At 48.3% G+C, this 24,797-nt stretch overlaps 2 protein-coding genes across 4 annotated transcripts in view; one reads left to right on the plus strand and one right to left on the minus strand.

Moving 5' to 3' along the window:
* CD244 (CD244 molecule) overlaps positions 1 to 19,055 on the plus strand; it is a 31,258-nt gene extending 12,203 nt beyond the window's left edge. Inside the window, exons 2-9 of one of the 3 annotated variants that reach the window (XM_042976159.1) lie at positions 6,002 to 6,334; positions 6,424 to 6,693; positions 8,768 to 8,875; positions 9,316 to 9,383; positions 12,035 to 12,094; positions 14,522 to 14,584; positions 15,815 to 15,871; positions 16,965 to 19,055. In XM_042976159.1, the coding sequence (XP_042832093.1) occupies positions 6,002 to 6,334; positions 6,424 to 6,693; positions 8,768 to 8,875; positions 9,316 to 9,383; positions 12,035 to 12,094; positions 14,522 to 14,584; positions 15,815 to 15,871; positions 16,965 to 17,045 (1,040 nt within the window). In that variant the 3' untranslated portion in view covers positions 17,046 to 19,055. Of the gene's footprint in view, positions 1 to 6,001; positions 6,335 to 6,423; positions 6,694 to 8,767; positions 9,384 to 12,034; positions 12,095 to 14,521; positions 14,585 to 15,814; positions 15,872 to 16,964 lie in introns of those variants that run through there. The other 2 variants (XM_042976160.1, XM_015542156.2) reach the window with 2 other exon arrangements.
* A 1,620-nt stretch (positions 19,056 to 20,675) lies between these two features.
* Positions 20,676 to 24,797, minus strand: part of LY9 (lymphocyte antigen 9) — a 28,718-nt gene continuing 24,596 nt past the window's right edge. Inside the window, exon 10 of the mRNA XM_015542152.2 lies at positions 20,676 to 21,226. Coding sequence (XP_015397638.2) covers positions 21,158 to 21,226 — 69 coding nt within the window. The 3' untranslated portion in view covers positions 20,676 to 21,157. The remainder of the gene's footprint in view (positions 21,227 to 24,797) is intronic.

A 24,797-nucleotide genomic window follows, 5' to 3' on the forward strand; every position in this document is an offset into this window, starting at 1 on the left:
TTTTTCATTTGTAAGAAATGTTGAAATGGTGGGGCGCCTGGGTGGCTCAGTCAGTTGAGCGTCCGACTTCGGCTCAGGTCATGATCTCACAGCTTGTGGGTTCGAGCCCCACGTGGGGCTCTGTGCTGACAGCTCAGAGCCTGGAGCCTGCTTCGGATTCTGTGTCTCCCTCTCTGTCTGCCCTAACCCACTCACATTCTATCTCTCTCAAAAATAAATAAACATTAAAAATTAAAAAAAAAATGTTGAAATGGTGCTTGTAAGAAACATGTAGTTGGGTTTATTTTTTAATACTGTCTGATCATCTTTGCCTTTTATCTGAGTATTAAGTCTGTTTATATTTAATGTAATTACTTAGTGTTTTGGATTTAAAGCCACCATATTGCCGTTTACCTTCCCCGGTTCCACCTATTCTATACTCCTTTTTTTTATTCTTTATTTTCTCCTTTTGGGTTGATTACATTTATTTCTTCATTCTTTCTTCACACTATGTATTAACTTCATAATTACATATCATCTTAGTCTTCATTTAGGTATTAGCCTACAGATTAGAGGATGCCTTATTGGCTTATCAAAGTTAATATAAAGTAATAGTTTTTTGTCACTTCTGGACAAAGCACTTTAATTTTCTTTGTCCTATTTTCAAATTAAGTGTTATTATTGTTTGTATGTTAATGCTCTCAATATTTTAACTCTGCAAGACCTCATTGTTATGTGTTTACACAGTCAGCATTCATTTATGTGTAACTATGTATTTATGGTTTCTGTTGCTCTTCATTTATTTATTCTTATCTTTGAGTTTCCATCTTGGGTCATTTTCTGTATCTGAAGGGTATCCTTTGGCATTTTCTTTAATACAGATCCGCTTGTGACAATTTGTCAGTTTTTGTTTTTCTGAAAATGCCTTTATTTCATCTTCATCTTTGAAGCATTTTTTTTCACTGGTATAAAATTCTAGGTAGGTAGTTATGTTCTATCAGCACTTTGAAAATATCATTTCATTATCTTCTGGTTTTTATCTTTTATGTTTAAATGTCAGCGGTAAATTGTTTCTTTTGTGAACACGATTTAGTTTTTTTCCCCTTTGGCTATTTTAAGGTTTTTCTCTTTGCTTTTGGTTCGCATAATATTTAAAAGTGTGCTTAGGGTTTTTTTTTGTTTTGTTTTAATATTGCTTGGGATTTGTAGCACATTTTTTTTTTTTAACAAGTTAAACATGGGGCTTGAACTCATGACTCTGAAACCAAGGCCTGAGCTGAGATCAAGCATCAGATGCTCAACCAGCTGAGCCACCCAGGTGCTCCTGGTATTTGTAGTACATTCTATAAATCTGTCTTAGAGAATTTTTTTTTTTGTGCTCTAGCTTATTATCAGTTTCCTCATTTTATTTATATTTATTTATTTTTATTATTTAGTTTTTTAATTATTGAACTACAGTTGATATACAATGTTATATTAGTTTTAGGTGTGCAAAGTAGTGATTTGACAGTTCTATACATTACACAGTGCTGACCATGATAAGTATAGTTGCCGTTGGTCAAATGCAAGGTCACTACAATATTATTATTATTATTATTATTATTATTATTAAAATTTATTTATTTTGAGAGAGAGAGAGAGAGAGAGGGAGACAGTGAATGGGGGAGGGGCAGAGAGAGAGGGGGAGAGAGAGAGAATCCCAGGCAGGCTCTGCACTATCAGTGTGAAGCCTCATACGGGGCTCAAACTCACAAACAGTGAGATCATGACCTGAGCCGAAACCAAGAGTCGGATGCTCAACGGACCGAGCCACCCAGGCACCCTGGTCACTACAATATTATTGACTATATTCTCTATGTTGTACTTTTCATCTCATCTTTCATCTCTCTGACTTATTTTATAAGTGGAAGTTTTATCTCTTAATGCTCTTGACCTATTTTTTTCCATCCTCCCATCTCCCCTCCTTCTGGCAGCCATCAGTTTGTTCTCTATATTTATGAGTCTGCTTTTTACAAATCTGTTTTGATGGCTGTCGGTTTAGAAAATTCTCATCCATTATTTCTTTTGAATTTATCTCCCTGTCCTCTCCTGGCTCTCCAATTACGCTTCGGTTAGATTTTTTCACCGTATCTCAGACGTTTCTTACACTTTTTCTTGTATATTTCCATCCTTTTCTTTTCTTTTTTTTAAGTTTATTTATTTTGAGAAAGAGAGAGTGCATGCGTGCAAGTGGCAGAGGGGCAGAGACACAGGGAGAGAGGGGGTCCCAAGAAGGCCCTGCTCAGCGTAGAGCCCCATGTGGGGCTCAATCTCATGACCACAAGATCACAACCTGAGCTGACATCAGGAGTTGGATGCTTAACCCACTGAGCCACCCAGGCACCCCCGTTTTTGAAATACATGTTTTTTATTAAGTAAACTCCACACCCGACATGGGGCTTGAACTCACGACCCTGAGATCAAGAGTCACGTGCTCTACTGACTGAGCCAGCCAGGTGCCCCACTTTTGTTTTTCTGTAATTCAATCTGGATATTTTGTTCTGCCTTATCTTCCAGTTTTCTGATTCTCTTTTCAGTGGCATAAATGGCTTTTATATCTTTCCAATGAGTTCAGTTCCAATTTTTCAGTTATTTTGTATTTCATTTTTACAATTTTCCTTTGGTTCTTAAAAAAATCCAGTTTATCTGATAACTGTTGCTGCATAATGAACGACCCCAAAACTTAGTAGTTGAGAACAACAGTGAATGTGCTAGCTTGCGATTTTGGCTGGGCTCACTGGACCATTCTTTTGGTTTCTGCTTGTGTCACTCGTGCATATATGGTCAGCTGTCAGGTTGGCTGGAGATGGCAGATCTAGGGTGGCCTCACTTGTGGTTGTTTACCTTCGCTCTGTGTGATCCCTTATCTTCCAGCAGGCTATCTCAGACTTCTTAACATGTCAGCTAGACAAGGTTCCTAGAGAACAAGTAGAAATGGGCAATGCCTCTTCAGACATAGGCTTAGAATCGGCACAACCTCATTCTTGCTGCAACGTATTGCAAAGGCCAGCCCAGTTACAGGAGATAGGGAAACGAACCCCATCTTTTGACGAGGGGAGGAGCTACAAAGTCACATTGCAAGGGGCATGGCCAGATTTGCATTCTGTGACACTGATTTTCTGCTGAAATTTTCAAACTTTAAATTTTAATTCCTTGAAACATTAAATACAATTACCTTAAAGTTTATGACCGATACTTCTGTTATCTGGATGCCCCTTGAGGCTGTTTCTATTGCCTATATTTCCTTTTGGGTTTTGGACATGTTTCCTCTTCTTATGCTGGCTTGTTTTTTTATTTCATTTTGGACACTATGCATTAGAAATAACTTAATGCCCGTGTCGATGTTATTTTCCTCCAGGAATAACTTACATTTGCCTCTAGTAGACAGCCAGGTCAGAAATACTGGAAATTCTAGATCACTTTAATCCAGTTCAGAGTTGAGATCATTCAAAACTAGGCTTCAGTTCCTGTGAGATCTTGTCTACTTCTTGTTCACTCTTACTCTCAGAGGGTAGCTCTTCGTGGTACTACCACCAAATCTGATGGATTTTAGGTACACCCACTTCTTAACACGAGGTCCCTGAACCCCATGTTCTTTTAGTTCCTTGAGTTTATTGCAAGGCTCCAGGAATAGAAGTAAAAAATGCCGGTCTTACCTCTCTGAGTTGCCTTCTTCCGGATCTTGGCTCCATAATATTTCCCTGTTTTATTAGCTCCCTGATGCCTTTAGCAACATGCTTTTATATTTTGCTCGTTTTTTTTTTTTCCTAGTTTTTCTTTGTGGGAGGGTTGGTTAGCAGGTATTAATGTGGTCTTCCATGATTAGAATTAGAAGTCTTTAGGGGCACCCAGGTGGCTCAGTTGGTCGAGCGTCTGACTTGGGCTCAGGTCATGGTCTCACGGTTTGTGCGTTCGAGCCCCGTGTCAGGCTCTGAGCTGTCAGCACAGCACGTTGGAGTCTGCTTCGAGTTCTGTGTCTCCCCCTCTCTCTGCCTCTCACCCCCTCATCCTGTCTCTGTCTCAAAAATGAATAAACATTAAAAAATAAAAAAAGAATTCTTTAGATGATTTTCTTAACTCTTCAGTGCATGCTGTGAAATAAAAGTATGTTCTGCTCTCAGATCACAAACCCTCTGGAGTCAGGAAGCGTGTCTTAAACACAAAGAGGCCCCACCTCTTCAGGGCCCTGGTCACACGGGGGATTGTAACCAGTGGGGATTGTTCTCAGGATCTCTGTGCAATATTTGATAGGTTGGCCTGTTCTCACACATAGGACCATAGGAGACAAAGGCACAATGTCCGTTTCAAGTTTGGCAATGGGCTGAGCCAGTTCAAATCATGAGACTATGCATCGGAATCCCATGTGTTTTCTTTGGTTTTGGGGTTTTTTAAAGATTCTTTTTTTAAAAAAAGTAGTATCTACACCCACCATGGGGCTCAAACTTACAACCCTGAGATCACGAGTCGCATGCTCTACTGACCGAGCCAACCAGGTGCCCTGGAACCCTATGTGTTTTATTCTTAGGAGTGTCAAGATCAAAGAAACAGAGTCTATCAACCAAATAGTAATTAAACTTTCTTTGATTATTTACTCCGGCTCCTGAGGAAATGCCAAGGTGAAGGTGTGGTTGGGAGTGAGGGCATTTATAATGCATGTAAGACATCCAAAAATCTGCTTCTCCCTTGCTTTCCCCTCAACGTCCTCTATGTTAACAGATTTGTTTGTATAACAATCCCCATCTCTTATTCTCTCTTCCAAATTCTTTCTGACCCTCTCTGGCAGACCTTTTTATTTCCTGCATCCACGGGGCCATGCCACATAGCTCCCCTGCCAAAAATGGCCACTGGAACTTCTGTTTTTCTTCACTGACAGCACTAGGCTTTCCTAGGTCAGGCAACAGCAAGCAGCTCTGTGACACCCCTGTTAATCAGCATACATCTCGATCCCCGTGGAGGACAAGTGCTGGGATATACCAAGGCAGGGTGCTTTTATTTTTCTCTAATTCTTCTTTTTTTCTTAAAAAAATTTTTTTAATGTTTATTTATTTTGGGGAGACAGAGAGACAGAGTAGGAGAGGGGCAGAGAGAGAGAGACACACACAGAGAATCTGAAGCAGGCTCCAGGCTCCAAGCCGTCAGCACAGAGCCCGATGTGGGGCTTGAACCCAGGAAGCGCGGGATCACGACCCGGGCCGGAGTCGGATGCTCAACCAACTGAGCCACCCAGGCGCCCCTTTCTCTAATTATTCTTTAGGGATCAATCCCCATGGAGACTTCCTAGGGACTAGAAACTTGGCAAACATTAATAAGTAATGACCGCAGTTTGCTGTGCTACGTGCTACAAGAGAGGGTTATGAAACTCGCTCTGTGGGAGGACAGCGGAGCGAGCTATGGATTCAGCTCGGAAGGCCAGGCTTACTGGGTGTGGCCCTTCAGAATTTCCAGCAGTCACCGCTGGCCAGTAGTGGCTGCCTCAGCACCGCGGGGAGGGAGTCACGTCGGATATGGTGTTTGTAACATTGTGGTTAAGAGCCCATCCTGTAAAAGCAAATTGAGTGGATTTCAAGCTCATTGTTCTTACTGTGTAGCTTGGGCTAGTTACTTTTAAGTTCTTTCTAACTCAGTTTTTTTTTTTTTTTCACCTGTAAAATGGGGATAAAACTCTCATAAGGTCACTGTTAAAACATGTAGTTAAATATAGTTAAAACACATGAAGTGTTTAAAATCTGCTGCCCACAGTAAGAAGGCGAGAGAGTTTAGCTATTATTACTGGCCGGTGGGCTCCTTTAGACAAGGGGCACAGAGCTTGGGGAGAGCGGAGCAGGAAAGGGAAGTACACCTCTAGGCTCTCTTGGCCTCTGGTCTCCTCATAGGTGTCCCCATCTTCTTGCCACAAGGGAAGTGGCATCCGATTGCCCACAATGTTCAGGGCTGATGCCCTTCCTACCTCCTCCAGCCTGAGTTGTCTTCTCTGGATCCCTAGATTCTGCTAAACGTGTGGTTGGACTCTCAGGAACATGTCTCCGGTTATGGCCTCCCAAGACACTGGCAAAGAACGTAGAATCTGTTCAGTGGAAGAGGCCGGGGCCCTCACCTTCAGAATCTTCTGTGATACTGACATGGAAGTGTGAGTCTGATCATTGCAGAGATAAAAATTGGACTTTGAATCATCTCAACAAAAGATTCGGTTTTATAACCCAGAACTTAAGTCTCACCATCGAAGCAGCTCAGCAGCAGGACAGCGGCTTCTACATCTTTGAGGCGACTGATGAGCGTGGAAAAGTTACGAACTACACGTTCCAGGTTTCTGTATTTGGTGAGTCCCTAGAACAGCGCCGCCTGCCCCGCGGACTCCTGTAGGAGTTTTATTTCCAGTGCCTTTCTGATCAGAATCTCTGCTTCCAGATCACGTAGGGGAGCCCCACGTACTACAGGACTTGAAGGTCCTGGAGGGAGGGAGGTGCCAAGTGACTCTGTCCTGCTCGGTCCCCAGCGGTGATAATGTGAGCTATGATTGGTATAGAGGGAGCGTGCTGATCGAGACGGGAAGGAATCACAGCACACTGGAGGACCAGATCGACGCCAACAGCTCGCACATATATACCTGCAACGTCAGCAACTCGGTCAGCTGGACAAACCGCACCTTCATCCCGCACTGTCCGGGTGGCTCCCAGCGTAAGTGGAGCACTGTGGGCTCTAACAGGGGCTGGAAGTGTCGGACCCCACAACCAGGCTCACGCCCGAGATACCTGGGCATGAGATCCCCCGGCTGCCTTGCAGCATCTCCTTGGGGCAGTCCTCGTCTCTGGGCACACAGTTCCCATAAACCAGGCCTATCTTAGTCTGGGATGAGTTTCATCCCCATCAAGCATCTCCCAGAAGATTCGAGTTTTTCCTTCATCTTAGGGAATGCTGGTCTGTTTGATGAGTCACAGCCCTGCTGTGGCTGCTGATTATCCCTTCCTGGGAGAGACGGAGGGGGAACCTGTTTCCTCCTCCCAAGTGAGAACTCCCCCAGGCCATGTAGTTCCCCAAGAGGTAACAGCAGTGTCCTGGGGCTGTGTCCTGGAACATCAGGATGGTCACAGGGGTTCCTGGAAGAGTTCTTGGTTTATTGCTTACGCACATCCTAAGAGTTACCCTGAGTTAAGTTTGCACCGATTTTTATCAGATAAATAAAGACTTAGTGCGCCATCAGCACGGGCACTGCAGGTAAAAACCTACCTGCTGTCTCTGTCCTTAAAGAGCTTACAGCCCAGCAGGGGCCACAAAACTAGGCATTCCTGGGCAAAAAAGAAACGAGCAAGCCGAAGTGATTTGGAGTGACAGGGACACTGGCTTTTGGGTCATGTCAGCTACGGTTTCATGATTCACTAGCTCTGTGATCTCAGGCAGTTTCCCCAACCTCTCTGAGCCTCAGTTTTTCTGCCGGGTAATATGGGGATGATAACAGGTACCTGGCAGGACTGCTGGTAAGATTAGATGAGGTAACGCTTGTGAAGAGCACGTAATTCCTTTCCCTTCTCCCCTTGCGGGCGGGCTGATACAGCAGGCTGCATGTGTGACACCGACGTTAAATGTGGAAGTTCAAATGAGGAAGAGCAGCGGAGGCAGGAGGGGCAGGAAGGGGAAATGGGAGAATTTCGCGGCACATAGTGGGGTGCAATACGTTCTGTTCAGTTAACAAAAGAATGGACAGATGTAACATATGCCGTGCACATATCAGATCATGTGGTCAACCCCCTTCTGTAGATGACATTATCTCCTTTTTAAAAAAGCGTTTGTTTATTTTTGAGAGAGGGAGAGAATGTCAGCAGGGGAGGGGCAGAGAGAGAGAGAGAGAGAGAGAGAGGGAGACACAGAATCCAAAGCAGGCTCCAGGCTCTGAGTTGTCAGCACAGAGCCCGATGGTGGGGCTCGAACCCACGAACCGCAAGATCATGACCTGAGCCGAAGTCAGACGCTTAACTGACTGAGCCACCCAGGCGCCCTGCCCCTCTCCTTTCTTTAAAAAAAAAAAAAAAAAAAAAAAAAAGTTTATTTATCTTGAGAAAGGAAGCAAGAGCACAAGTGGGGGAGAGGCGGAGAGAGAGGAGAGAGAGGAGAGAGAGGAGAGAGAGAGAGAGAGAGAGAGGGAGGGAGAGGGAGAGAGGGAGGGAGAGAGGGAATCCCAAGCAGTGTCTGCACCAGAAGTAAGGAGCCCAATGCGGGGCTTGATCCCACGAACCGTGAGGTCATGACCTGAGCTGAAATCGAGTCAGATGCTTAACTGACTGAGCCCCAGGTGCCCCAACATTGTCTCCTTTTGTAAGTGAGAAAATGGAGGCTCAGCAAAGTTAAGGGAGTTCCGAAAGGCACGGAGCCAGGCCTGTGAGACAGTAGTATCCACGCTCTTAGCATCACTCGGGGGAGGTCACGTCTTAGCATCACTCGGGGAGGTCACGTCTTAGCATCACTCGGGGAGGTCACGTCTTAGCATCACTCGGGGGAGGTCACGTCTTAGCATCACTCGGGGAGGTCACGTCTTAGCATCACTCGGGGAGGTCACGTCTTAGCATCACTCGGGGGAGGTCACGTCTTAGCATCACTCGGGGGAGGTCACCCCACCCCACTGCACAGAGAGCCAGCCTCGCTGACGAGCTCAGCGGGGCCTGAGAGAGGAGTGTGGGTCTGAGGCAAGTCGTGTGTCAGACGGGAAGGGAGGAGAGAGAAGGCTGAGTGCTCAGGCCTCACGCGTCCATGTCCCCAGAGGACAAGTCTCTGCACTTGTTGCTGATCATCGTGGTCCTTCTAATCACGCTGCTCCTGGGCACCCTCACCGGCTTCTGTGTGCGGAGGAGGAAGATGAGGCAGTCACGTAAGTGGAGGGTCCCCAGGACGTGCTGTTGCCCGACCTGCCATCCCCCAACGCACCCGCCTGGGAGCACAGCACCTGCTTCTCTTCTAGAGCGTTGGGATGTGTGTGCGTGCACGTGCTTGCGTGTGTGTGTCTGGGGGGCCTTTCTCCCAGCTCACGCCTTCCGGGGTTCCTCGAGGTGCATACAGCCCAACGTGCAGATTTACCCGCCGGTGGCCGGCTTGCTGGGGTGCGGCCCGGGGCCTGACGGGGTAGGTGTGTCGGGTGGTTGCTGGTCCCGTGCTGGCCTTCTGGGGAGAGCACCCGTCTGCCTCCTTTCTAGAACCTTTCTCGAGGTCTTGGCCACGTGGGCTGGAGGTGGGGCCGTGCGACGCGGAAGCTTGGACAGGACACCCTCGGGAGGTCTCTGCATCTCTGTCTCTGCTGCTTTTCTCTCACAGAGGATGGCACAGAGGAGTTTCTGACGGTTTATGAAGATGTCAACAACGTGCGAATCAAGAGGAGTCAGGTACGGTGCCCTAGGGCCCGGGGTCTCTCTTCACTAGCCTGGGAGATGCTTCTCGGGAGGATGACCATCAGGAGCAGGGACACTAGTGTCTTTTCCAAGTGACCCGTGGCCTTTCCGTCTGTCTTCCCCACCAGCCTGCTAGCTCTGGCTGTGGAGGAAAAGCAGAAAACAAGAGAAAACCTGCTGAGAAGGACGGAGCCCGACAAATCCCCAGCAGATGGCGGAGCACTGCTCTTGCCTGGCCAAATGGTACCCCGGCGTCCTCCTTTCTGCCCAGCCTCTCCAGCTGGGCTAAGCCCTGGGAAGAATCCAGCTGTCTCGTATTTTGCGCCTGGCCACAAATTCTCGTGCCTTGCAAGTCCAAGTTTGCTTTTCTGGGTCCCTGGGCTGTCGCCCAGGCTGCGGAGGATGCCAGGCCGACCAGCCAAAGCGTAAGAGCGTTGTAGCTGGCCCCGTGGTCTGCGTTCACGGCATTTTGGGAAGAGGACTGAGTCCGGCTGAGGTGCTAGAGAAGGAAGCTAGGTTAGCACGAAGCCGCGAAGCCGGCGTGGCCTCCTTGGGAACCTCTCCAGCCAGCCTCGGCAGGCAGGGGCCAACTCCGCCTGGTCCCCGGGGGGTGTAGCGAAGAAGGGAACTGCAGAACGGTGCAGGGTGCCCCCCACTGCTCTGCCCCTGGCCAGGGCAGGAAGTGGTGACAGACCTGGGGGAAAGGCAGTGCCTAACCGAACTGCCCAGTGGGCAGGGTGGGCCGGGGGGAGGAAGGCCCTCTTCCTATCCCCATTCCTGGAGCTCGGCCTGAGAGGGCAAGGCAGGAAGTCACAGGGGCTGGGCTCCTCTGCGTGAGGCCTTGTAGAACAGAGAAGCCACTTCCCTCAGGTCTGGGCTCGTGGGGAACCACGAATCGGGGCAGCTACCCCCGCCCCCGTTTCCTTGCTCAGCAGTGGAATAACGGGGTAAGAAACACAAAGGGGTCTTTTTTCCCCCCATCACTACCATTTGCTGGGACAAATTCCTGAGGGCAAGTGTATCTAACTGCAGTCACTGAAGCCCATGCTCATGACAAATTGCCTCTCCTTTCAGTTAGGTCTTTGAAGGAGAACAGAGGAAATCTATTAAAAAAAAATTTTTTTTTAATGTTTTATTTATTTTTGACAGACAGAGATAGAGCGTGAGCAGGGGAGGGTCAGAGAGAGAGGGAGACACAGAATCCAAAGCAGGTTCCAGGCTCCGAGCTGTCAGCACAGAGCCCGACGCGGGGCTCGAACTCACAGACCCGCAAGATCATGACCTGAGCCGAACTCGAACTCGGCCGCTTAACCAACTGAGCCACCCAGGCACCCCCAGAGGAAATCTATTTAGAGTATAAGAAACCTCGTGGGGGACTCAGGCTTGTTTCTCTGCTTCTGACTCAGGAGCGCCTCCCTCTGGGACCTCCTCCCTTGCTGGCTTTTCCCTCCTGGCTCCAGGGTTCTGTCTGCAGGCCTAAATCTCAAGTTCATGTGATCTTCCTCTGGGGCTTGCTTCTGACCTCTCTGCAGACACTTTCCTCAGGTCTGGGCAGAAAAGAAAAAGAGGAAGCTCCTGTTTCTTGCCAGATGCCCACAACTCTTTAGCCCTCCAAGACGGCTGCTGTTTTTTTGCTCTTAGCTTCTTCCTTGTCCAACGAGCCCTGCTGGCCTCCTCTCACTTCCTCATCAGAGCCCAACTGGAAATATGTACTCAGGAGTGGGCAGCACAAGACACCTTCAGCCCCGTCTCCTGTGGGCAGGAAGAGAACAGGAAAAGGCCCGTGCCTTTGGCCTTGTGTCCAGGACTTCATCCAGCTCTGTAGCTGCCCAGGCGCTGGCTGGAGGCCAAGGGCAGACTAGCTGCTAAGGCTGGATCTAGAGAGGGGGCTTCGAAACAGTGAAAACCTCTGAATGTGAGGGCCCTGACGTAAGGCTCAGAGCTCAGCCCTACTCGGAGCTCAGCCCGTTATCGATGGTTATGTGGCAAACGCAAGTTTCTAAGTTACCGAAGTAAAGCAAGTGGCAGGAGACCCCTTGGACAGGGTCACTCGGTGGGATCCCTTCACGCCTGGGTGGTTCCTCGCACGTGACACTTAATGACTCCAGTGTGAGTTGCTTTTTCTACTGTTTTTCCCCATCCTGGGGTGATTAATGACAACCTTCTTCCAGGAGACCCTCTTTAAAAAAATTTTTTTGGTAATGTTTGTTTATTTTTGAGAGAGAGATGGGGGGAGAGGCAGAGGGAGAGGGAGACACGGAATCCGAAGCAGGCTCCAGGCTCCGAGCTGTCAGCACAGAGCCCGACGCGGGTCTCGAACCCATGAGCCGTGAGATCATGACCTGAGCTGAAGTCGGGCACTTAACTGACTGAGCCACCCAGGTGCTCTTTTCTTTCTTTCTTTTTTTTAAATGTTTACTTATTTTGAGAGAGAGAGAGAGGGAGAGAGCAGGCGGGGGAGGGGCAGAAAGAGAGGGAGAGAGAGAATTCCCGGCAGGCTCTGTGCCATCAGTGTGGAGCCTGACGCTGGGCTCGGTCTCGCGAACTGTGAAATGATGACCCGAGCCAAAATCGGAACTCAGACGCTCAATAGACGGAGCTACCCAGGCCCTTCCCCCACCCCCCTTTTACAATTTCTTGTGCAGGAGCAGAAGCCGAATCCCCCTGGAGAAGGGAGCACCATCTACTCCGTGATCCAGTCCCAGGTACGGCTCTGTTTTCTCGAATCCATTCCATGCCTGTCTATGGGGCTTCCTGATGCCTTTCGGAAGCTCGCACTCTTTTAAAAAAAATTTTTTTTTTAACGTTTATTTATTTTTGAGACAGAGAGGGACAGAGCATGAACGGGGGAGGGTCAGAGAGAGGGAGACACAGAATCCGAAACAGACTCCAGGCTCTGAGCTGTCAGCACAGAGCCCAACGCGGGGCTCGAACTCACGGACCGCGAGATCGTGACCTGAGGCGAAGTCGGCCGCTCAACCGACTAAGCCACCCAGGCACCCCAAGGGAAGCTTGCACTCTTGAACGGCAAAATAAGAGCCTGGTCCTCCTAGAGTCTGCGTTAAGTTGGTGGAAAGATCCATGTGGTTCTGAAGTACCTTGGCAGAGCTGAACAGAGCGGGGGAGACCGGTGCAGGCATTCTTTCTCTCTCCATGCCTGGCAGCAGGCGTGGCCCAGATAGTCAGCAGGAAGAGGGAGCTCGTCAGGGGACCCAGCTTCTGTTCTCCCTCCCTTCTACTGCCAATACTTGGGCCCTTATAGTTTTTCAGAAAATCTCTGCTCTTTATTATATGTGTTTTCAGGAATGGATCTGGATTGTTCTCTTTTATTATGACTTCACGATAACATTTATTAAGTCCTTACCGTGTCTATTTTCACTCCTTTAAAGTTTATTTTATTTAGTTTGAGAGAGAGAGACAGAGAGAGAGCCCAGGATGGGCAGAGGGAGGGAGAGAGAGAGAATCCCAAGCAGACTCTGCACTGTGAGGGCAGAGCCTTACATGGGGCTCGAACTCGTGAACAGTGAGATCGTGACCTGAGCTCAAGAGTCAGACGCTTAACCGACTGAGCCACCCAGACGCCCCCACGTCTATTTCCTTAATGAATCTCACAAAGCAGCCTCACGAAGTAGGTCTCACACAACCTCCATTTCTCAGATGAGGAAACAGACACAGGTTAACTAACGTGCCCCAGGCCACAGACTTGGGTGGTGGCAAAGCTGAGCTAAAGGGCTTCTGAGCCTCTACTCCACCTGCCCCTCCCCACCTCTAACATGCTGGGATTACAGACATTCGCCCCTAAACTGGAGAAACATCCTCTAATTTCGACAACTAAAACAACATTACAACCTAGGCCAGGGTATCTCTTTCAAGGGTGACACTGCCTCTAGGTGGCAGTGATGAAAAGTCTCTGATAAAAATGGCTTAAAGATTTTTAAGTTTCCATTTTTAAAAATTAAAAAAAATTAAAAGCAACTCTTTTTTGTAAACAATGTTTCTTTAATTTTGAGAGGGAAAGAGGGAGAGAGAGCACGAGCAGGGGAGAGGTAGAGAGAGAGGGAGAGAGGAAACCCCAAGCAGGCTTCCCACTGTCAGCACGGAGCCCGATACGGGGCACAAACCCACAAACCGTGAGATCGTGACATGGGCCTAAATCGAGGGTCAGAGGCTTACCCGACTGAGCCACCCCAGTGCCGTTAATTTTTTATTTTTTAAAGAATTAAGTCCGGAAGGAGCAACCTCTCCAATTTGGTGGCTAAGCTGCAGGGCAGAGAAAATCCTTGGGGGATGATGACAGGCTTCAGAGAAAGATCAAGAGAGGAGGAAAAGAGAAAGTGAATGGGGTAGAGGGGAAGGGAGGACAATGAAGGAAGAGGGGAGCGGAGGAAGAAGGGAGGGGAGGAGGGAGAGAGGTGCTCAACCCTCATGGCCACTTTGGAATTCCCAAGCTGGGCGTTTCCTCGTCCTGCTCCCCATAAGATAATGGGATTCACTGATAGTGGGTCCAAGTCAAAGCGCCTTAAAGAGAGATGTAAGATATCGGCCAGTTTTCTGGCTTTAGCCACATTGGATTCCCACGAAAGGAGTCTGAGTATATGCAAGGAAGAGCTCATCCCAGACTGAGAGGTTGAGTGAGTGAGAAGGAGCCTGTTCTTCTGGAGTTCTTAGAAGGAAGACGGTTACCTCCTCTGAGGACACCTGGTTCAGGTGCAGAAGAAGGAAGGCATGTTGCCAAAGGCAGGCACTTGAGGGGCTGAGGAAAGCGCTGTGGAGAGTCTGGGGTTTAAATTCTGCTTCTCCTGCGAACATACTGTCTGACTTGGGCCATTTTCCCTTTAGGAACCTCATCTGTCGAATGGGGCAAATGGTGATCGTTCCTATCACAGGGGTGTATTATAAGGGTTGGGGGACCCTACAGTACACAGTAAGTGCTGAACGGATAGCAGCTATGTTTACTGACACAGCAGGACCAGCATCCAGGCTGTCTGACCTCTTGGAGTCCAGGGCTCCTTTGAATAACATTTTCAGCTCTGCCCGGGCAGAACTGGGGGGAGGCGTGGAAGAGGTGACCTCCCTCCCTAGGATTGTCCTGGATCTATGCTTCTGAAATACTTTTCTTGTCTTCTCATTAGCCTTCTGCTTCCACATCACAAGAAGCAAATACCTTGTATGCATTGGTACAGCCTTCCCGGAAGGTGAGTCTTTTCCCACAGGGGGTGCTGTGTATTTCACGTGTGCACAGGCAGGTGCGCGTTTGCCGAGTGTGGTGTGTGTGCTTCCCTGTGAGTTGTCTTCTGCTGTGTGTGTATCTGAGCCGCTCGGGTTCAGGGGCTCTACTTAAATGTTAATGGGCTAACTAGAAGTCTATTTGGAGAAAAAGAACAGGTCGGAGTCTAAGAGAACAGTGGATTAAAGGAGTGTCTCTAGGAGTTTCTGTGAGACAAGTACAATCAGAGACAGAAGGGCAGTGCTTTGTGCACAGGGACCAAGGAGTCCTTAGCAGGTCAGCCGAGGCTATGGCGGAGAGAGACACCAGAGGGGTTACCAAGGTGGGAGAATATAGCCCAGAGCCAGAGGAGCAGCCAGGACCTAGAGAGACGCAATGGTGACTTTCACGGAACCAGAAAACGGTTCTGGCCAGTCATCTGCTGATGGGGGGCTCCAGGCTGAGGCAACCCATCATGGTCCTCTCGAACCCTGCTCCAAGCTGAGCTCGCAGGTCTTATGTGTACCTGGTGCCCACGGTCATCTTTTCACCTTGGGTGGGAGAGGGGTTGGAAGAATGGCATTTCCGAGGTTGGAGTCACAGTATGAAGACACAAACTTAACATGGTGGGTAGTATGGGAAGTTGGGAATGTGCCAAACTGCGGAAGTGTTGAGTACATGCAGGTCAGGGTCAAATGGGGGGAAGGGTTTCAAACAGGTTTTCAGGCTTTTTTATTCACTCTCCTTCCAATAAGCCATTCAGTCAATTTGGCTTCCACCTCAAGGGATATTTGCATTTAAGTTCTGCGCCGTAACACGTGGACATATGGATGGTCACAGGCGCCAGGGTCACATGCTTGGTGTTGTTTGGGAGACTACGTATTACTGAAAGTCCTTCTGAATTCCAACGTTTCCAGCGTTTCACCGTGGTCAGGGTCAGGGTATGTGTTACGGTTAGTTCTCACGTGTGTTCTAGAACTGCTTACGCTGTGGGGGTGTGCATATTACGTGTTGATGAGATGCATGGTCACAGGTGGTATTTGCATCAGGTCTGTCTGAAGACACGCGTGTATGTGCTGGGAATGTGTATACGTGCGGGCCTGAGGGGTACGTGGGCGTGAGAAGTGGGTTCAGAGGTCTGTTTTGGAGCCTCACATCAGTTAGGAGTGGGACATTTCCCAACTTGAAGTTAAGTACTCTTTACTGTCTGAATTTCCAGTCTGAATCCAAGAAGAAGAACCACGGCTCTTCCCTCAGTAATACTATCTATGAAGAGGTAAGATTCTGGAGCTCCTTCCGGAGGGGTCTAGTGCCCACAGGATGGCCTGGAAGTTGTACGTTTGTGAAAAAGTCATGCATAGGGTCTCAGAATCGTAGAGGTTTTAGGGATCCCCTAATCCAAATTTTCATTTTAGAGACAAAGAATCTGAAGTCGAAGGAAAGTGAGGGTCTAATTCAAGGTTGTATCATGTGTTGGTGTTGGACTCCTACTGGGGAGCTTGGGTTTTAAATTAGGGCTGTCCTCTGGCTAGTCCCCAGTTGTGGGCTGCACATTGGACATCTCTCCTTTCCAAGGGTGTGTAGGGCAGGAGTGTGGAGAAGGGAGGAAAAGTAAATCTAAACGATTTTCTAAAGTTAGCAAGTAATTGGGAACCATTCTAGGACACAGGTCATCTTAAGCTGCTGCTGGGGGCAGACACTGTAAAGTGACCATTGATCCTGGTAGTTGAATGGATTCCCATCAGGCCACTTTAAGGACTGGAAAACAGAGACTCAACAGTTGAGGGTATATCGGAGGTGTATTAGGTATATTGTAGCCCGACAGTGGTTTCAAGTCAATGATCTCATTTAATCTTCACAGAATGCTATGGGGGTAGAGATAATTGTACTTCCCACGTATACTCAGAGAAACGAAGGCATGGAGGGCACTCCCACCCACTAGGCTCACGGTACACCAGAGCTTCCACCTGTGGTCCAAGGAAGATGTTGCCAGTGGTCGTGAGGGAGAAGGCGGATGGGTGTCTGCTGGGATTCCTGGCACTTCAGCTGTAGCCCCACATTAACGCCAACTGGACAGCCCAGGGGACAGCCCACTGTTGTAGGGGACCCTGAGTGGGCCAACGCAATCTAGGATGGAGTCATGAAGAACGGTGGTGTGGTTAAAAAAAAAACCACTGGGATTGGAGCCAGAGGAACTGGGTTCAAGCCCCTCCATTGCTTCATATTCGTTGTTGAGGCTGAGTTATTTGTGGTACGACTCCCAAGTTTCACCATCTTAATCTGTAAAATGGGGGTAACAGTTCATACCTCACAAGGGTGTTGTGAGGCTCTCCTGTGGGAGGGTCTGAAGTTCTTCTTCTCTCCCGCAGGTTGGAAAGAGACAGCTCAAAGCCCAGAACCCTGCTCGACTGAGCCGCAGGGAGCTGGAGAACTTTTCTGTATATTCGTAGTTGCTGCCGCTGGTCCCCCTTCTCTCACATCCCAGTATCTGCTTTGGGACTCAGCCCAGTGGATGATACCACATGAGTCTACAGAACGGTGCCTGGTCTGGAGAGGATACGGGAGTTCGTTCAGGGTCTATATCTTGTTTTTAACATGATTTCTCTCAGCCAAGACTGTTAAATAATATCTCTCAACTTACAGACTGGACAAGACTGGGCGGAGAGGTTGGGTAGTTCGCGAAAGACTGCAAAGCAGGTGCTATGCAAATGCAGAGTGTTGTATTATTAGCATCAAGATCCCTTCCCCTGGATTTCTAACGTGTTCCTCATCTTCTCCTCTTCTTTAATCTGAGATGACCACATTGCTAGACCCTCCCCTGCCCCAGGCCCCTCTTCCAAAGGGGAAGGAAAGATCATGGTGACTCAGGGGGAGAGAAACAGCTCCACCCCACGAGGATGAACTGAGTAGCTGTAAGCTGCCGGCAGGTTCTCCAAGGGACCGGACCTAGGCTGTCCTCAGATACAGAGGAAAAACTCCCCCGCCACATAGTAAACCTTTACCTCTGGCCGCTTGGTCACAAGGGAGAGGGCAGGAGTGAGAGTAGATGGTACAAAGTAAACCCATCTCAGAGTGGAAAAATCACCGTGAGTCCACGCTGTCCCGGTAACTGGGCCGTGGGACCAGTTTTGTCTGCGGTATGATGTGTGATTATTAACCCGTTATTGATTAAAAACACATGTTCAGAAATCTGTCTTAGCTTCTTCACAATTAGAGACCGTATTCTGTTCAAGTTCTGAGTGCCGATGAGCGCTCTCCACGACGCTTGCTGGAGGGAGGGCTCAGCCAGCCGAGCAGCTGCGAGCTAGGCACTCTGCTGGGCTCCCAGCGTCCTCGGGCCAGACTCTTCCACCAGGCTGTGGGGCCCCGGCCTGAGACTCTGGCTGAGCCCAGGAGACGGGTGAGGGTGAACGGGAAGAGGTCCGACTCAGAGACCAGACGCCCTAAGGCAGCACGTGGAGCCTGGTTCTTCAATTACCCCGCTCTGTATTTAACATATGAATTTAACAGAAGACTATGCTGTTATTCGGAGGCAATCTAAATTTCTTTTCTGAATGCGTCCCCTCCGTATTCTGTACTTTCCCTCTCTGTCGTAGCCAAAGGGCAGTTGCGCCCATCACTAAACACATGTGTGTTTCATTCCTACGGAGAGGGGTCTGGACTCCTTGCAATCTATCGGGGTCTCCCAGCCTTGTTCACACTGGAGCAGACGATCCCGGGATTCCCTGATCCGGGGCCACTCGGTCTCGTGGGGGAGAGCCACACAGTACACACTTGCTCAGGTCCTGCCTGGTCCCTGTCCCCTGGGGGCTGTGCGGCCGGTTGGCTGGCTTCCTCCTGGAGACAGATGTGGACAGACCACACTTTGGAGGAGGTGTCAGGGCTAAAAACCAGGAAAACAGATGCAAAAGGAGTCTGGGGGTCTGGGGCACGTACTGGGAGCTGAGTTGCAGTGTCAGGAGTCTGGAAGCAGAAGGAGCCGGAAATGACGGGTGTTGGAACAGCTCAGGTGAACACCAAAGACATTCGCCACTGACTTGGCCTTTCATGCATCCTGAGTCGTGTAGATGTTGAGCTGGCCAGATTTATCTAAGCAGCAGAAGAGACCCTCGGGGCCCAGGGCTTTTGGGGACGCTGTATTCTGGGGTGTAATAAGGTACAACACCATCATATTATGTGTCTTCATTGAGCTTCTGAAATAACGCCTTACAAGGATAATTATCCATGCGACGACCAGCCAGCGAACAAGCAGTAATTAAGCTCCTGCTGTGTATGGAGCATTGCTTGGCCCCCGGGGGGTACCCACTGTAGGACACAGAAGATTTACTGACTCCACGGCCACGTGCAGGAGAGTATGACAGCAGAATTCCAACGTTAAAGGACATAAATGGGCTTTGAGATTCCTGGGTGGCTCAGTCAGTTAAGCATCCGACTTCAGCTCAGGTCACGATCTCACGGTCCGTGGGTTCGAGCCCCGCGTCGGGCTCTGTGCTGACAGCTCAGAGCCTGGAGCCTGCTTCAGATTCTGTGTCTCCCTCCCTCTCTCTGCCCCTCCCCTGCTTGTGCTCGCTCACTCTCTCTCAAAAATAAAGAAACTTAAATTAAAAAAAAAAATGGGCTTCGAGGTGCATGTGACACAAACGTACACTATAGTATCATGAATACAAGTCAAGGGTAGAACAACTCACAGGGGGATAAGGCTGTGCTACAGTCTGGGGGAGAGGAGACATACTATGACTGTTCTGCAGCCGGACCTGACAATAAGGAGGGAAGTTCCTTTGGGTAAATATGGGAAGTTTATGTGGAAGGGGCATTTTAAGCCCTTAAAAAAGATATCCAAAGAATGATACACACATATGATTAAAAAAAGAAATCCGAGGTACAAAGAAGTATACAGTAAAAACAACAACCTAGTTCACTCCCCAGAGGCAGCCCCTGATAAGTTTTTTTGTTATTTTCTTTCAGAGCTTTTGCATGACTACATAAGCATACAGATCTACATTTCTTCGTTTTTATTTATTTTTTTAACATGTATTTATTTTTGAGAGAGCGAGAGAGAGAGAGAGAGGGAGAGAGAGAATCCCAAACAGACTGTGGTGCCAGAGTAGAGCCCGATGTGGGGCTCGAACCCACGAACCATGAGATCATGACCTGAGCCGTAATCAAGAGTCGACTGCTTAACCGACTGAGCCACCCCGGTGCCCCGATACACATTTCTTCTTTATCCAACTGGTAGCAAGGGACACATACTGTGTTGGACCCTGTTCTTTCCGTTCTTAGAGCTCATTTCTTATTAGCACACACTGGTCTTTACTTTCTTTACAAAAGTGGCAGGGCTTGCTGTTGCCTGGATACGCCATTGGGCATTTAGCCAGATTCTTCCTAAATGGACATTTAGGCTATTTCTGTTCTTTCATTCAATTTTTTTAAGTTTACTTTTTTATTAAAAACATTTTTTTTACATTATTATTTATTTTTGAGAGACAGAGAGAGACTGAGCACAAGTGGGGGAGGGGCAGAGAGAGCAGGAGACACAGAATCCCAAGCAGGCTCCAGGCTCTGAGCTGTCAGCACAGAGCCCGATGCGGGGCTTGAACCCCCAAACTGTGAGATCGTGACCTGAGCCGAAGTCGGACGCTCAACCGACTGAGCCACCCAGGCGCCCCTTTTTTAAAGTTTATTTTTGACAGAGACAGAGCATGAATGGAGGAGGGGCTGAGAGAGCGGGAGACACAGAATCGGAAGCAGGCTCCAGGCTCCGAGCTGCCAGCACAGAGCCTGACGTGGGTCTCGAACTCATGAACAGCGAGACCTGAGCAAAGTCGGCCACTTAATCGACTGAGCCACGCAGGTGCCCCTCTGTCCTATTTTATTTTATTTTATTTTATTTATTATTATTTAAAAAAAATTTTTTTTTAAGGTTTTATTTATTTTTGAGACAGAGAGAGACAGAGCATGAATGGGGGAGGGGCAGAGAGAGAGGGAGACACAGAATCGGAAGCAGGCTCCAGGCTCCGAGCCATCAGCCCAGAGCCCGACGCGGGGCTCGAACTCACGGAACGCGAGATCGTGACCTGAGCTGAAGTCGGACGCTTAACCGACTGAGCCACCCAGGCGCCCCTGTCCTTCTATTTTAAAAGATACTGCAGTGGACATAATTTTACACAGATCTTCGTGCCCATGAGTGAGAATATCTGTTGGATCCATTTTATCACCTGTTTAGAAGATGGTGTGAAGGTCCAGGGCCCTTTCAACCACATGTGGCCAGCCTTGGCAAAGCTCTAAGGTGGTGCATCTGAACTGAGGCGGGGAAACTGAGCCTGCGTGGAGATGGATGGAGCAGGGGCCTCTCGAAGGCCAGGGACTCCCAGAAGGAGCCTGTGTCTGATCTGTTCATGAGCTTGGGAAGTTACAAGGGTGAAAGGAAGGGCGAGGGTCAAACCCAGGCACCTCTGAGACGCTGAAGGCAGTTCTGAAGTGCTCTGTCTGGAAGAGTGCCAGGCCCTACGCAGTCCAGAACCCTCTCTGACCACAGGGAGGGAAGCAGCAGCTGCTTTTCTTTTCAGTCCAAATTTTCATAGGTAGGGGTTTCAGGAGACTCCAGATCATTCTGCTGTGGTGGCACCACCACCTGTGAGCCAAAAGACACACAAGAATATGGTTAATAAAGCCTGGGAGGCCCTGGTTTCCTCACCCCTGTGCCGGTGAGAGAGGGAGGCGAGGCCAGGTCCATGGTGTAGAAGTAGGATCATATGGACTGGCCCAGCAATGGAACAATCCATCGAGCTGACGGCAGGCATTTATGGGGACTCTCCTAAGGGGAAGTTGGCTAGGCTCTCCGTGAGGGAGAGAGAGGACAGTTTAGCGCTGCAGGGTGAGGGGCTACAAAATGACAATAAAAGGCCTCGCTCTCAAGAAGCCATGGTCTAATGAACTCAGCCTCTGCCCCAGCTGGAGAATGTAAAGATGTCAAGCTATTTCGGGTGGCAGAGATTATGGATCAAAGTCATGGCCCAGACCAGTAGGCCTTCGTGGTCCCAGGGTTCTGAGGACTCCTTGTTGGAGACTGTTCAGGGAGGGCTCTGAGCAGATGCAGGGAGCAGGGGAGGCGGGGGGCCGGCAATAGCTTGACGGTGGCATAAACCTTCGAGATGTCGTGCCGGGACTTGGGTCCGAAAATAAGTTTGAGAATTTCCTGCCCAAGTGGGCAACGAGAGCCTTAGGGGACCCAGAATCAGGACGGGTCCTCAAAATTCTGAAGGCAAAGGATAAATCCTGTTAAGACCTTGGCTGGGGAAACGCATTGCTTTCCACTTAGGCTGTGGATGAGGGTGGCTGCAGGGGTCTGGAGTCCCTGGGGTGGGACCCACGTACCACTGACCGGACACGTGGGGACTCCAGGCCATTCTGAAACTCAGAGCAGGGACTGACGTCCCTGACTTTAAGATTGACCAGCGTTGGCCCAAACACAGAGGGCCAGGTCAGAGAGAATCCAGCGAAAAGTACAGGTGTGGCCTCAAGGCCATAGGTGACGTCCCTTACTGGCTCAGCATAGGCCACGTTCCCACAAGACAGGACAGGAGGCCAATGCTGGTTGAACTGAGCTACACATCTGCACAAACTTTTACTGAGCAAATTCTGTCCAGTTTTTCAAGTTTATTTGAGAGAGAGAGAGAGAGAGAGAGAGAGAGAGAGTACATGCGGGTACCCGAGTGGGGGAGGGGCAGAGAGAGAGAGAGAGGGAGGGAGAATCCCAAGCAGGTTCTGCACTATCAGCACAGAGCACGATTTGGGGCTCAAACCCACGAACCACGAGATCGTGACCAGAGCTGAAGTCGGATGTTTAACGGACTGAGCCACCCAGGCGCCCCTCTATCCATCTTTTAAGGTCTAATTCAAATTAATTTTTTCGTGGAGCCTTTCCTGTCTACCTCAGTGCAGTGGTATCTTCCGCTTCCAATGTCTGGAAAACGCTTGGGAACTGCCCAACTAATGTAGAGTCTTTTCCTTGTCCCTGCAGGTGACTGAAGCGACTCCACTCCTCCACCAAAAGCCAATAAGACAACAGGTCTTCAAGGTTAAGGATGGTGCCTTAAGCACATCTGAATCCCCAGAGCCCTCAGCCCAGTTCTGGGCAAACAAAAGGTGTTCAATAAATGTCTACTGATTGATTGATTCATCAATCACAGGGAAGTAGCATAACTGAAGAGCTTTGAGGGTTCTTCTTTTTTTAAAGTCTTGTTTTGGGGGTACCTGGGCAGCTCAGTTAGTGGGGCATCCGACTCCTGGTTTTGACTCAGGTCATGATCTCAGGGTCGTGAGATCGAGCCCCGTGTTGGGCTCCACGCTGAGCTTGGAGCCTGCTTGGGGTTCTCTCTCTCCCTCTCTCTGCTCCTCCCCTGCTTGCACGTTCTCTCTCTCTCAAAATAAATAAAATACACGTGAAAAAAAATCTTGTTTGGACATGTTAAAACAAGGAGGAAAACAGGGAGGGAATTCTGGAGATTTGAAAGCAAAAGTATATATGAACCCAATGTTCTCAGGGAAGTGAAAATGAAGCAGGAAGCTAGATTCAAGCCAAGGTTAATTGTTTAAGATTACTCAGGATTATTTTAAAGCTCCTTGTGGTTTTTAATACTTAAAGTCCAACTACTATCTGTATGACTTTAGGCAAATTTAACTTCTCCGGATCTCGGCTTCGGGATGACAGCACATTTATAGAGCTGTCCTAAGGATCACGCGAGAATATCAATGTTTTGTAAACTGTAAAATTTCGTGTTAAAGTGGGTTATTATTATTATTTAATGGTAAGTTCTACCATTAAGGGATCTTTTAACACCACAATAAAACCAATGTATTGTAGTTAATGGCACATTCTCCAAAACATCTTGGCATTGGACTCTTGGCTAATTTCTAATTATTTGGGGAAATTGCCATTTTGGTGGATTGAGATGGGGTTAGAAATAGATTTAGGAGGCATGTGGGTGGCTTAGTTGGTGAAGCATGAGACTTCAGCTCAGATCATGATCTCACGGTTCGTGAGTTCGAGCCCCACCTTGGGCTCTGTGCTGACAGCTTAGAGCCTGGAGCTGCTTCAGATTCTGTCTCCCTCTCTCTCTATCCCTCTCCTGCTTGCTCTCTCTCTTTCTCTCTCTCTCCTCCTCTCAAAAATAAGTAAACATTAAAAACAACAATAACAACAACAACAACAACTTGTGAAGCATTTAGCACAATTCCTGGCACAACGTAAGCAATAAAGATTAGCTATAGAAAAAGGAAAAAAAAAAGAAATAGATTTAGAAATATACATAGATTATACACTATTTGTGTTTGCAGCCCCTTATGCTAGTTAGTGGTAAGAATAATCAGTAAAAAATATTATTAATTCAATTAGAAATGTTCAGCCTTTGGCCAAACAGATATAAATCGGAAACATTTGTGTAAGCATCTCTATTGACCACAGAGTGTGTCTGGGGGTGGACAGTGGGTAGGACTTAAGCTCCTTTGTCATGGGAATCTAGGACTTTCAGTTAAAATGGTCTGCACAAGCCGCTCTGGAAAGCAGTGTGGAGGTTCCTCAGAAAATTAAAAATAGACCTACCCTATGACCCAGCAATAGCACTGCTAGGAATTTATCCAAGGGATACAGGAGTACTGATGCACAGGGGCACTTGTACCCCAATGTTTATAGCAGCACTCTCAACTATAGCCAAATTATGGAAAGAGCCTAAAGGTCCATCAACTGATGAATGGATAAAGAAATTGTGGTTTATATACACAATGGAGTACTACGTGGCAATGAGAAAGAATGAAATATGGCCCTTTGTAGCAACGTGGATGGAACTGGAGAGTGTGATGCTAAGTGAAATAAGCCATACAGAGAAAGACAGATACCATATGGTTTCACTCTTATGTGGATCCTGAGAAACTTAACAGGAACCCATGGGGGAGGGGAAGGAAAAAAAAAAAAAAGAGGTTAGAGTGGGAGAGAGCCAAAGCATAAGAGACTGTTAAAAACTGAGAACAAACTGAGGGTTGATGGGGGGTGGGAGGGAGGGCAGGGTGGGTGATGGGTATTGAGGAGGGCACCTGTTGGGATGAGCATTGGGTGTTGTATGGAAACCAATTTGACAATAAATTTCATATATTAAAAAAAAAATCTAATAATAAAAAAAAATGGTCTGCACAATAATTCCTTACTT

The sequence above is a fragment of the Panthera tigris genome, chromosome F3 (genome assembly GCF_018350195.1).
Source record: "Panthera tigris isolate Pti1 chromosome F3, P.tigris_Pti1_mat1.1, whole genome shotgun sequence".
NCBI classification, from domain to species: Eukaryota; Metazoa; Chordata; class Mammalia; order Carnivora; family Felidae; genus Panthera; species Panthera tigris.